General features: G+C 48.3%; 1 protein-coding gene across 1 annotated transcript; it reads right to left on the bottom strand.

Moving 5' to 3' along the window:
- Positions 1-1243: 1243 nt before the first annotated feature.
- PLIN4 (perilipin 4) lies at positions 1244-11818 on the bottom strand. Its single transcript, XM_044671045.1, has 7 exons — positions 11750-11818; positions 11098-11215; positions 8660-8724; positions 3612-7839; positions 2597-2784; positions 1735-1824; positions 1244-1638 (listed from the first exon to the last, which is right to left on the bottom strand). Exons 1-7 carry the CDS (start codon positions 11816-11818, stop codon positions 1324-1326), a joined length of 5073 nt encoding a protein of 1690 aa, XP_044526980.1. The 3' UTR covers positions 1244-1323.
- Between the last annotated feature and the right edge of the window lie 699 nt (positions 11819-12517).

Raw genomic sequence — 12517 nt, 5'->3', positions numbered from 1 at the left:
AGGGTGACCTCTGTGAGGGGAACTGATTTTCTAGCCCCTCAGGAATGGCAACATCAAATCCATGCTCTTGTGGTGGTCAAAGTTCAGGGATTATTTTGAATGCTTTGAAGGAGACTCACACTGGAGCTCTTTAAGGGTGTTAGGGGATCCATGATTGGACACGTAATGAGGATACTTTCAGATATCAGTTGAACTAAGATGGACATTGAGATTTCTTCCAGCTCTCAAATTTGATTTTGTTACTGCTTCACCCTGCCATTGAAGCTATAGTTTGGAGCTTAGGAGATCTTACTATGTGAAGTGGAAGGACACACGAAAGAGAACATATCATAGTGGAAAGCAATAGATTTAGAATTGGGCCCTGGATTCTAATCTCAGCCCTGCTACCTAACTCCTTGTCTGACCTTGGGCATATTACCTTCCATGACTCCCATTTTCCTTAAAATGGGGACAGTAATTATATAGTTATTATAAAGGAGTATGTAAAGTGCTTTGAAAGATGGAAAATCCTAGACAAATGTCAACTGTCACCTTTTTATCACTTGAAAGCCCCAGCTAATTCTAGGGGCTAGGAGGGTAGATTCATCTTGACATTGATTCTAGAGTCTAAGGACCTTCTCTCCCTTGTCTTGCACCCACTTGGTTTCTTAGTCCCAAAGTTTAGGAGTTCTGCAAAGTTCTTAGCAAGAAGAGGCCTCCAAAAGTGGAATGGACTTTTAGAGGTCTTCAATGAAGGCTATCATCATCATCAGGGGTCTTCAATGAAGGCTAAAGGACTCCTTGTCAAGGGATATTGTACTAAATGCTTTCTGAAATTTGGTGTTTTGGAGATTAGACCAAAATTCTCTGACTCTTCCATTTCACCCCCAGATCCTAGGAAAGAGACCGTGTGGGAAAAAAGGCAAGGGCAACAGGTATGAGATTGCCTTGGTGCCCAAGGCAACGTGGATTTGTGAAATTGTGAAAAAATGTGAAATATTTGCGATGAGAAGGAAAGGAAGTAGCATGGAGGCAAGCCTCAGTGCTGGGAGCTTAGCCCTGACTAAGTTTAGCTTGGGAGGGTGTTCTCTTCAACAGCTGCTCCCTTTTTCAACCTTGACCCCAGCCTAGGCCTCAGCTTCTTCCTGCAGCAGGGCAGTCAGGCCTTGGGCAGCTAGCCAAAGAAGAAGGAAGGCCTTTGAAGGTAAAAGGGGTGGGGAAGAATAGAAGGATGAGATTCAGGGAAGTTCAGGCACAGGGCACCTTAAAGCACAGGGTGGTTTTACTCCCCAGTTCAGCACTTGTGGGAGGGGGAAAGAGAGACTCTTCCCAGCATTTTACTCATTAAATTAATGAGAAGGGTCCCATCAGCCAGGTGAGTGGGGTCATATAGGCCAGGCCCTCCATCAGCCCCTCTAGCCCCAGCCATGTCTGGTTCAGGCTCTGACGACTCTGGGCCAGCTCCATGGTAGACAAATCCCAAAAGGTTCGAGCAATGGCAAGGAGTCCATGAAGCTCTCCAACACAATAGCGTGCCCGCTGAATCCCTTGCTGAAACTCACTGGGGAGGCCTTGGAGGCAGGTGCCCAGGGCCTTGTAGCTGGCATGCAGTTGTTGGACTAGGTTTCGAGCTCTGGGGAGAAGCCTGGACTCTGGAAGCTGCAGAAGGAGGAGAAAAGTGAGCAGGGGAGACAGATAAACTCTTGCCCCCCACCTCCCCCTGCCCTGGGTAGGAGTGTGTACCCCTCACCATACCTCACTTTGGTTAGAGTCCTGGGACTGCCTGCAGTCCAGCCCCACTTCCTGGGCTTGGCTCTTCTCTATGTTCTCTTTGACCTCTTCAATCTGAAGGAGAGCAAAATGAAGGGGGGGCAGGTTGGGATGGGGTTCTTTCCTGAATCAGGGTAGTTTAGGAGTTCATAGGTGGCTCAGTGGATGAGAGCCAGGTCTAGAGACAGGAGGTCCTAGGTTCAAATTTGGCCTTAGACCCTAAGCTGTGTGACCCTGGGCAAGTCACTTAACCCCCATTGCCTATCCCTTACCACTCTTCTGCTTTGGAACCAGTACATAGTATTGATTCTAAGGTGGAAGGTAAGAATTTAAACAAAAACAAAAGTAAGTGTCATTGGAAGGGATAAATCAGTCACTCCCCAGGAGAATCTTGGTTTAGATGGTTTTTCTCCTATTGCCCAACTGAAATGCCAGGCCTGAGGGGATGAGAATTTAGGGTCAGGATGAAGAAGGGCTTTTGGCACTCAGGGCACTTGATAGGGGACTGGGTGAGGTATGGCATTGAGGATGGGGTGGGGCTAGAGGGAGTTTTAGACAGAGAGGGTGGAAACAGGGCCACACCTTGAGAGGAACATAGAAGGGGACATGGAAGGACAGTATAGAGCTTTCATCTCCCTGTGGTGGTGCCTGTGGATGGAGGGGGGGAATGGTACATAAACTCTTACGTAAAGCACTTTGAGATCTCTAGAGGAAAGGGATGGTGTGCTGAGGACAAAGTTCTACCAACCCTGACTGAAGTAGCTTAGAGTGAGCTGACCCAATGATGATGTAAGTGCAGCTGAAGGAAAGACAGGAGGGCACGGGAGCTGGAGGAGGGTTTTCCTACCAGTCTGAGGGTCTCTTGCAGCTCAGAAAAGACCTCCGAGGTCTGTCTCTTGATCTCCTGCAGTTTGCTTAGGGTGTGCTCATAGGCCCGAAGGCGCAGACTGGTGGGCAAGTTTTTCAGTTCCACAAAATAGTTCTTCTGGTCTAAGGATAACACCTTTGGCCCCAGACCAGAGGCAGCCAGCTGAGCTGCAAAAAGGAAAATGGAGGTAGTAGTTAATCTGGGACAGGGGGTGGGGTGGGGTGGGGGTGCAGGGTCCCTGAGTCCTCATTCAGTCCCTTTTTCCTTTTCTCAGTTCTTCCCTTCTCCTTCTCCTTCCCCTTCCCCTTGCCTTTCCCCTTGCCCTTCCCCTGCCTGGCAAATGGTGGTTAAGTGACTTGTCCAAGGTCAACCAGCTGGGAAATGTCTGAGGCCAGATTTGAACTTAGATCCTCTGGACTCCAAGAGCCTAGCACTCTATCTGCTGTGCCACCTAACTGCCCTTTATTTTATTATTTATTAAGCATCTACAATGTGCTGGGCACTGGAGGAAAGTCCCGCCCTCATGAAGCTTATAATGTAGCATTTTATATATATGTGTATATATAACAATTATTAACAAAAAACCCCAGTAATAAGTGGCCTTTTATTTGTGGACTTTCTGCTCTAAAGTCATATCAAACTGGGAATTATGTTTTGAACAATTTTCACCTGTGAGTTCTCCCTCGATACCTTTTCATCGAAGGAGGATGGTTCCCACTATTCGCTAGAATGAAATTGAAGGTGCTGAGAGAAGGGAGAGGTGAAGGGTGAACTAGAAAGATCAGAGCCCCAGAGGCAACCTTTCAAACCAGAGGAGTAAGGTTCTCCAGGAACCAGTAAGTCAACACTGAGAGTTGGCAGTCAGCTAGATTCAGTGCTATGGGGGTGACCCAAGATTGAAATAAGGGCAAATGAAATATTGGATACATCTTGAAGCCTATCCCATCTCCCTCCTTGTTCTTCACCTTGTATGTCTTCTTCAAGACACACTTACCTAGTTCTTCTTCATTCATGGGGAGGAAGACAGCCAACTTCTCCTCTGATTTGTGCTCTGGGTTTTTCCAGCTGCCTATTAGCATTTGGTTGACACTGGGCTTTTCACTTAGGCCAGGGCTGTTAGGTACATTTGCTTCTTCCTGGGTGACCCCTTTATCAAAATCCATCATAGTGGAGGCCAGGCCTTTGGTGTCTTTTGCAGCTACCTTGGGGATTTCCAGACTTCCATGAGGAGCTTCTTTAGTCAGGTCCACTGCACTGGAGACTCCTCCAGACATAGCGTCTTTGGTGACAGTAGGGATTAATTGGGTAGTGTCTAATCCAGTCTGAATGGCTTCTTTGGCCACATGTTCTACATCAGTCACACCACGGAAGACAGAGTCCTTGGTTCCAGTCACAAAAGATTTTGTGTTGTCTAGACCTCCCTGGATAAGATTTTGAGTCACATTCACTGTACCAGTGATTCCAGTACAAACAGTATCTTTAGTGCCAGTTGCCATGTTTTGTGCAGTATCTAAACCACTCTGGATGACTCCTTTGGCCACATTCACTGCACCAGAGACTCCAGTACAGATAGTGTCCTTAGTGCCAGTTGCTATTTTTTGAGTGGTGTCCAAACCACTCTGGATAGCTCCTTTGGCCACATTCATAGTACCAGTGACTCCAGTATAAACAGTGTCTTTGGTTCCACCTAAAACCAATTTTGTGGTTTCCAGACCTCCTTGGACAATTCCTTTGGCCACATTTGTGGCACCAGTGACACCGGTGCAGACAGTGTCCTTAGTGCCAGCTGCTATGTTCTGTGTAGCATCCAAGCCAGTCTGGATAGCTCCTTTGGCCATATTCATGACGCCAGTGACTCCAGTCAAGACAGTGTCCTTAGTGCCAGTTGCTATTTTTTGGGTGGTGTCCAGGCCACTCTGGATGGCTCCCTTGGCTACTTTTGTGGCACCAGTGAAACCAGTCATGAAAGTGTCCTTGGTTCCACCTAGAACTGATTTTGTGGTGTCCAGACCTCCTTGGACAATTCCTTTGGCCACATTTGTGGTACTAGTGACACCAGTGCAGACAGTGTCCTTAGTGCCAGCTGCTATGTTTTGTGTCGCATCTAAGCCAGTCTCGATAGCTCCTTTGACTATTTTTGTGGCACTAGTGACTCCAGTCAAGACAGTGTCCTTGGTTCCACCTAGAACTGATTTTGTGGTGTCCAGACCTCCTTGGACAACTCCTTTGGCTACATTTGTGGCACTAGTGATACCAGTGCAGACAGTGTCCTTAGTGCTAGCTGCTATTTTTTGGGTAGTGTCTAGGCCACTCTGGATGGCTCCTTTGGCTACATTCATGGTGCCAGTGACTCCAGTCAAGACAGTGTCCTTAGTGCCAGTTGCTATTTTTTGGGTAGTGTCCAGGTCACTCTGGATGGCTCCCTTGGCTACCTTTGTGGCACCAGTGAAACCAGCCACGATAGTGTCCTTGGTTCCACCTAAAACTGATTTTGTGGTGTCCAGGCCTCCTTGGACAACTCCTTTGGCCACATTTGTGGCACTAGTGACACCAGTACAGACAGTGTCCTTAGTGCCAGTTGCTATGTTCTGTGTGGCATCCAAGCCAGTCTCGATAGCTCCTTTGGCTATTTTTGTGGCACTAGTGACTCCAGTCAAGACAGTGTCCTTGGTTCCACCTAGAACTGATTTTGTGGTGTCCAGACCTCCTTGGACAACTCCTTTGGCTACATTTGTGGCACCAGTGACACCGGTGCAGACAGTGTCCTTAGTGCCAGCTGCTATGTTCTGTGTAGCATCCAAGCCAGTCTGGATAGCTCCCTTGGCTACTTTTGTGGCACCAGTGACTCCAGTCAAGATGGTGTCCCTAGTGCCAGTTGCTATTTTTTGGGTAGTGTCCAGGCCACTCTGGATAGCTCCCTTGGCTACTTTTGTGGCACCAGTGAAACCAGTCACGACAGTGTCCTTGGTTCCCCCTAAAACCGATTTTGTGGTGTCCAGACCTCCTTGGACAACTCCTTTGGCCATATTTGTGGCACTAGTGATACCAGTGTAGACAGTGTCCTTAGTGCCAGTTGTTATGTTCTGTGTAGCATCCAAGCCAGTTTGGATAGCTCCCTTGGCTACTTTTGTGGCACCAGTGACTCCAGTCAAGACAGTGTCCTTAGTGCCAGTTGCTATTTTTTGGGTAGTGTCCAGGCCACTCTGGATAGCTCCCTTGGCTACTTTTGTGGCACCAGTGAAACCAGTCACGACAGTGTCCTTGGTTCCCCCTAAAACCGATTTTGTGGTGTCCAGACCTCCTTGGACAACTCCTTTGGCCACATTTGTGGCACTAGTGATACCAGTCAAGATGGTGTCCTTAGTGCCAGTTGCTATTTTTTGGGTAGTGTCCAGGCCACTCTGGATAGTTCCCTTGGCTACTTTTGTGGCACCAGTGAGACCAGTCATGACAGTGTCCTTGGTTCCCCCTAAAACTGATTTTGTTGTGTCCAGACCTCCTTGGACAACTCCTTTGGCCACATTTGTGGCACTAGTGATACCAGTGTAGACAGTGTCCTTAGTGCTAGCTGCTATATTTTGTGTAGCATCCAAGCCCGTCTGGATGGCTCCTTTGGCCACATTCATGGCACCAGTGACTCCAGTCAAGACAGTGTCCTTAGTGCCAGTTGCTATTTTTTGGGTGGTATCCAGGCCACTCTGGATAGCTCCCTTGGCTACTTTTGTGGCACCAGTGAAACCAGTCACAACAGTATCCTTGGTTCCACCTAGAACTGATTTTGTGGTGTCCAGACCTCCTTGGACAACTCCTTTGGCCACATTTGTGGCACCAGTGACTCCAGTCAAGACAGTGTCCTTAGTGCCAGCTGCTATGTTCTGTGTAGCATCCAAGCCAGTCTGGATTGCTCCCTTGGCTACTTTTGTGGCACCAGTGACTCCAGTCAGGACAGTATCCTTGGTTCCGCCTAGAACTGATTTTGTGGTGTCCAGACCTCCTTGGACAACTCCTTTGGCCACATTTGTGGCACCAGTGACTCCAGTCAAGACAGTGTCCTTAGTGCCAGTTGCTATGTTTTGTGTAGCATCCAAGCCAGTCTGGATAGCTCCTTTGGCCACATTCATGGCACCAGTGACTCCAGTCAAGACAGTGTCCTTAGTGCCAGTTGCTGTTTTTTGGGTGGTGTCTAGGCCACTCTGGATAGCTCCCTTGGCTACTTTTGTGGCACCAGTGAAACCAGTCACTACAGTGTCCTTGGTTCCCCCTAAAACCGATTTTGTGGTGTCCAGACCTCCTTGGACAACTCCTTTGGCCACATTTGTGGCACTAGTGACTCCAGTCAAGACAGTGTCCTTAGTGCCAGTTGCTATTTTTTGGGTGGTGTCCAGGCTACTCTGGATAGCTCCCTTGGCTACTTTTGTGGCACCAGTGAAACCAGTCAAGACAGTATCCTTGGTTCCACCCAGAACTGATTTTGTGGTGTCCAGACCTCCTTCGACAACTCCTTTGGCTACACTTGTGGCACTAGTGACACCTGTGCAGACAGTGTCCTTGGTGCCAGCTGCTATGCTTTGTGTAGCATCCAAGCCAGTCTGGATAGCTCCTTTGGCCATATTCATAGCCCCAGTCAGACCACTGCAAACAGTATCTTTAGTGCCTGTTGTTATGTTCTGGGTGGTGTCCAAGCCACTTAGGATGGCTCCTTTGGCCACTTTTGTGGCACTAGTGACACCAGTCAAGACAGTGTCCTTGGTTCCACTTAAGACTGATTTTGAGGTATCTACACCTCCATAGATAGCTCCTTTGGCCACATTCACAGCATTAGTTACTCCACTGAAAACAGTGTCCTTGGTTCCAGTTGCAACAGACTTTGTGGTGTCTAGACTTGCCTGAACAACTCCTTTGGCCACATCCACTGTTCCAGTGATTCCTGTGCAGAAAGTGTCCTTTGTGCCAGTTGCTATGTTTTTTGTAGTATCAAAGCCACTCTGGATGACACCTTTGGTGCCTGATGCAATAGCCTGGGTTGCCCCTTTTGCTGTGTCCATAACATCAGAGACTCCTTTGCCCACAGTATTCTTGGTGTTGCTCACAAGTGACATGGTGGAGTCCAGACCACCCTGAACTATGCCTTTGGTCATGTCCATCATATTGGTCACCCCAGGAGTGACTGTGTCCTTTCCCTCTGTCACCTTTGAGTATATGTTCTTTGCCTCAGGCATTTCCTGGTGGACAGAGAGATTAGAGGTCACTTCTTGGAAAATCTAATCTCACTTCTTCCCCTCCCCTCCTTTAATTAACTTTTTTATGCATAATAATAATATCTCAGATTTGGAATGGACAGCAAGGATCCTCAAATCTGAATAAGAATCCCCTTTCCAATTTTCCTGACCAGTGGTCATCCAGCTTCCACCTTACAACCTCCAGAGAAGAGAATTTCACTGTTTTCTAATTCAGCTCATCCTATTTTTAGCTGCATCTCCTCACTTGGTCAAGAGATTTGGGTGGTTAAGCATGTTGGGGACCTTATAACTTCCATGTTTAATTTGAGTTTCACCTAAGGGATGTTGACTCAATCAGTTGGTCTGCATGTAGGCATTTGGTAAATGCTGATTAAAAGTTGGCCTTTATGATTGCTTATGCAGTGTGGAAGGCCAGAGAAGGAGAAGACCTGGGTTCTAACCTTTGAGAACTCCACATCAAGTTAGGCATATTAAAGTTTATGTGTAGGAAAAGACAGCTAACCATTCAAGACCTTGTGTGTCTAGGGTCCAACAAGTGGCCCAACTAGTTATGTCTGGAGAACATTCAAGGAGGAGGGGGCCAGATTGAATGCCAGGCTTGGGTAATGAATGAGCCTGTTGGGAATGGGAACCCATGGAAGGTGTTAAGTGGGGAGTCACATGAAGGAAGCAGCATTCAAGGGTGATTAATCTGGTGGCAAGTATGGCATTCCTCACTACCATTCCCAAAGCCCCAGAGGCCAGCTTATTCCCTATTCCCACATCCAGGGCCCCTGATTATTCTCCCTTCTACCCTTCTTACATTTCCTGGTGGTTTTTCCTCCAACTTGGCTGGGGTTCTGGGGTGGTGCACATCTACAGTAGAACCTGGGGAGACAAGACACTTAGAGACCAGAGGATAGAGCTAGAGTAAGAGTCAGGACAGACAAAGCAACATGGTTCATCCAGGTGTGAATCTGGCAGGCAGTGTTGGAGTACTAAAGAGCTCCCAAGATCAGAGACCAGTCTAGAGAGTCAGATATGCTCAGCCATCAAAGGCTTGAATGGGCATTCCAGTCCAAATAAGTACAGAGCAGACTTCAGTGAGGATTATGCCTTGCCCCGATCGTACCCAACCTTCCAGCCTACATCTGGCCAAACAGGGGTTGGCTCTCTGAGGCCAGAGGGTAGTCTCTCCAGGGCAGAGGAGCCTCCTACATGCCTTCCCACTTCACCTGAGTTGAGGATAAGGAATTGTCCCCGATATTCATCAAGAACCTTGATTATGCCAAGGATTACTCAGAAAGTCCAGTCCTTCCCACTTGTCTATCATTTCACTACTTCATCAGCTTCTTATAGATCCTAAAAGGTCAAGAGACCCCCCCGAAATTCAGGTGTGAAGAATTGAGGTGGCAGTGGCTCAGAAATATATCTGGAAAGTGAAGCTTAGGGGTGGGGGAAGTCATTCATTTTGGGTAACATGCTGTCCTTGAAGAGAGAACACAGAAACTTAACCCATCAGAGATGTTCCCTTCTCTCTCAGCTCTCCCTGGCCTTGGGCTCTGATGGGGCTCCCGGAGGGGTTTACAGGAGGCAGTGTTGCAGCTATCGCCCCAGGGCCTCAATCCATGCCCCCTCCCCTTAAGGACCCATTAGGCTGCTTCTTTGCCCCTCTGAGGGCCTGGTTCCATCTGAACTTTTGCAGCAATTCACTGACCAGGGCTTTCCAGCTGGGTCAGGGTGGAGGCTCGAAGATTCAGAATAGTAGGCGGCATCCCAGAGCCTCCCTCCAGCCCCCCTTTGGTGCTGAACCTCCAGGGGCAGGGTGCCAGAGGGCGGCTCCTCTCCCTGCTGCCAGCCCACCCTGGGCCTTGAATTGGCAGCTGTGATACCCCCTAGCTGAGGTATGTGGGACAGGAGTCAGATAGCTGAGGCTCGGAGCCCAGGCCTCAGATGGTTGGGGAGGGGAGAGGAAGGAGGAGTCAGCTTGTGGGGGAGGGAGCATCCCTGGCCCAGCACTAGGATAGATTCCCAGAACCCTGGGGCTACAAGTGACCTTGGAAATCATTGAGCTCAACCTGGGCCTGCCCAGTAATTCCTTCTATACCACTTGTATAAGTGGGCCCTTTGCCTCTGCTTTTGGAGACCGCCACGATGGAGGGCTCACACTCTCCTGAGGCAGCCCATTCCATTTCTGAACACCACTATCCTTCTCTTAAGCACAAAATCTACCTTCCTGAAGCTCCCCCCCCCATTCCTCCCTTCTATCAAATTCATCCCCTCAATCCTATCCGATCCAATTACTCCCACGTGGCACTCCCCCCTACTGCCAGCTCCCTCTTACACTCTTACAGGGCAGCATTCCCAAGAGCCCTATACATGGATTATTGCATCCTGCCTGGGGGCTTCATGATGGAAGCTCAGTCTAGAGATTCCTCAGTTTCCTTCTCTAAGTGGTAAAATGGGGTTCTCTACCAGCTTTTTTTGATTCTTGTTGCTGTGTCTCTTTTACACACACACACACACACACACACACACACACACACACACACACACACACAAAATATCATGTAGCAGCTGTACAGAATACTAACGATTGACCCCTTACCCACCTACCCACCCCCTGGGCTGGCATGGCAAAGGGAGGAAGCTGGCAGTAAACCAGCTGGGGTATACTTAGGATTCGGAGAAGCTTCTAGTCTGCACTGCTATTTCTTACCCAGGTGACTGGGAAAGTAGCACCCTCTCTGAGCCTCAGTTTTCCCATCTGTAAAATGTAGGTGTTGGATCATATAGCCTCTAAGATTCCTGGATTCTCTGAATCTCATGTCCAGAGATGGAAATTAGGAGAGTCATTCCCTGGGAAAAGCTGGATCAGTACCAAGCCTTCACCCCCACAGGGATGCTAGGATAGCCAGGGGGTGCAGTGGACAAAATCTTGGGCTTAGATAGAAGACGAAGTCAAGATTCGTCCTCAGACACATTTGTTGTGTGGCAAATCGTTTGACCTAGCTGCCTCAGTTTCCTGGTTAGTAAACTGGAAATAATTAAAGCACCAACTTCCTAAGTACTATTTAGATATTTATTTAGATGCTATTTAGATATTCCTAGGGTTTTTGTGAGGACAAAATGTAAATACATGCAAACCTTAAAGTACTGTATAAATGTTACCTACAATTATTATTGCTGTTGGTGTTATGCCAGAGAGCCACCAGACCTTCCCTTCTCCCCCAGGTTCCCTTCCTTCCAACACATACTCACTCTGTTGGGAGCTAGGTCCTGACTTGATGTTCTCACGAGCCTCTTTTGATGAACTAGAAGAAAATAGGCTTCGGGCTGAGCTAAAGAGGGGCAAGCTTCCTAGAAAATTGCCTAGAGACTGTAAATAGAAGAGATAGTGTAAGAGAAGGGGTGAATTAGGGAGGGAGGAGAAACCCCATGGCCTCAGTCCCTTTTGTAGTCTTTGGCTGACTGACTACAAAGCTTGTATAGAGGTAAGAACTCAGCTCCCACTGACTTGTCCTTGGGACAAGTTATTGTTTCTTCCCTCGACCTCAGTTTCCTTGTCTGTCAAATGGGGATAATAACCCTGCCCTGGCAACCTCCAAAACTCTCAGGGCTTTTGTGAGTATTGGATAAAAAGAACAGCTAGAAAAGTCACTTTGGAAAATACAAACAGTGCTTTGAACTGATGAGGCATTAACATCAGCAGGCAGCATCCCCCCATCTTTTCCCTCTTAGGCATCTCATGCTCATCCCCCATGGCCCCAAAGTAAGCCCTTGGTTCCTACCACATCATCCCAGTTTGTTTCCCAGCTTCCCTTGGGCAAGTGTAGATCACGCTGCAAGGGGGATGCAGTGGGATGGAGAAACAGCCATGCAGGAATTGGAACACCCTCTGCCCCCAGCCTACCTGAGACTTGGACTTGGGTTCTTGTTTCTGGTTTGGGGCAGCTACTGCTCCTTCCTCTTCAGTCGACATAGTAGTATTAGGGGGAGCTGAGACAGAAGAGAGGGTAAGCAGGACCAAGGCATTTGAAGCCTCCTACCATCCCACACAGCCCTTTGCCATTTCCCCATCCCTCCTTACAGAGAATGACTGTGGTGCTACAGGAATGATATCAGGCTGCAGTCAGGAGCTTATCTTAGTTCTGGCTTTGTCTGTTACTAGCTGTTCTGGAGGCAAGTTAATAGCCTAAGTCTAAAATGAGGGCCTTGGACCAACTGATCTTGAAGATTCTGTCCAGCATTAAGCCTGTGATCCTTCAGAGCCCTCTATTTCTTCCCTCCCATAGCTTGCTGCCCTATCTCCTTCAGACCTGCCTTCCTCCATCTATCTCCCCCAGATCTGCTTTCCCACAATTATCTCCCTCAGACCTGCTCTCCCACAGCTTGTGCCCATCTCTCAGATACTTTCTGACTTGTTGCTCTCCCATCTCCCTCAGACCTGTCCTTCCCACAGCTTGCTGCTCTCTTTCAGATTCGCCCCACTTGCTGCCCTTTCTCCCTCAGATCTGCCCTTCTATAGTTTGCTACCCATATTTCCCTTAGACATCTCCTCAACTTTCTGCCCTAGCTCCCCAAGACTCCTTTTCCTTAATACTCTACCATTTCTTTATCCCCATTCACCCCACAGCTTTCCTTATCTTCTGCCATGTCTGGGAGTAAGACCAAGGAAGTC

This window comes from Gracilinanus agilis, chromosome 1, assembly GCF_016433145.1.
Source record: "Gracilinanus agilis isolate LMUSP501 chromosome 1, AgileGrace, whole genome shotgun sequence".
Classification (NCBI taxonomy): Eukaryota; Metazoa; Chordata; class Mammalia; order Didelphimorphia; family Didelphidae; genus Gracilinanus; species Gracilinanus agilis.
Note: the sequence above shows the minus strand (reverse complement) of the source record. Positions and strands in the feature narration are given on the sequence as shown.

Coding starts and splice junctions, on each gene's coding strand:
- PLIN4 (XM_044671045.1), bottom strand. CDS start 11,818: ATGTCGACTGAAGAGGAAGGAGCAGTAGCTGCCCCAAACCAGAAACAA. Junction 11,216..11,749: donor AACCCAAGTCCAAGTCTCAG/GTAGGCTGGGGG, acceptor TTCTATTTACAG/TCTCTAGGCAATTTTCTAGG. Junction 2,785..3,611: donor CATGAATGAAGAAGAACTAG/GTAAGTGTGTCT, acceptor TCCTTTTTGCAG/CTCAGCTGGCTGCCTCTGGT.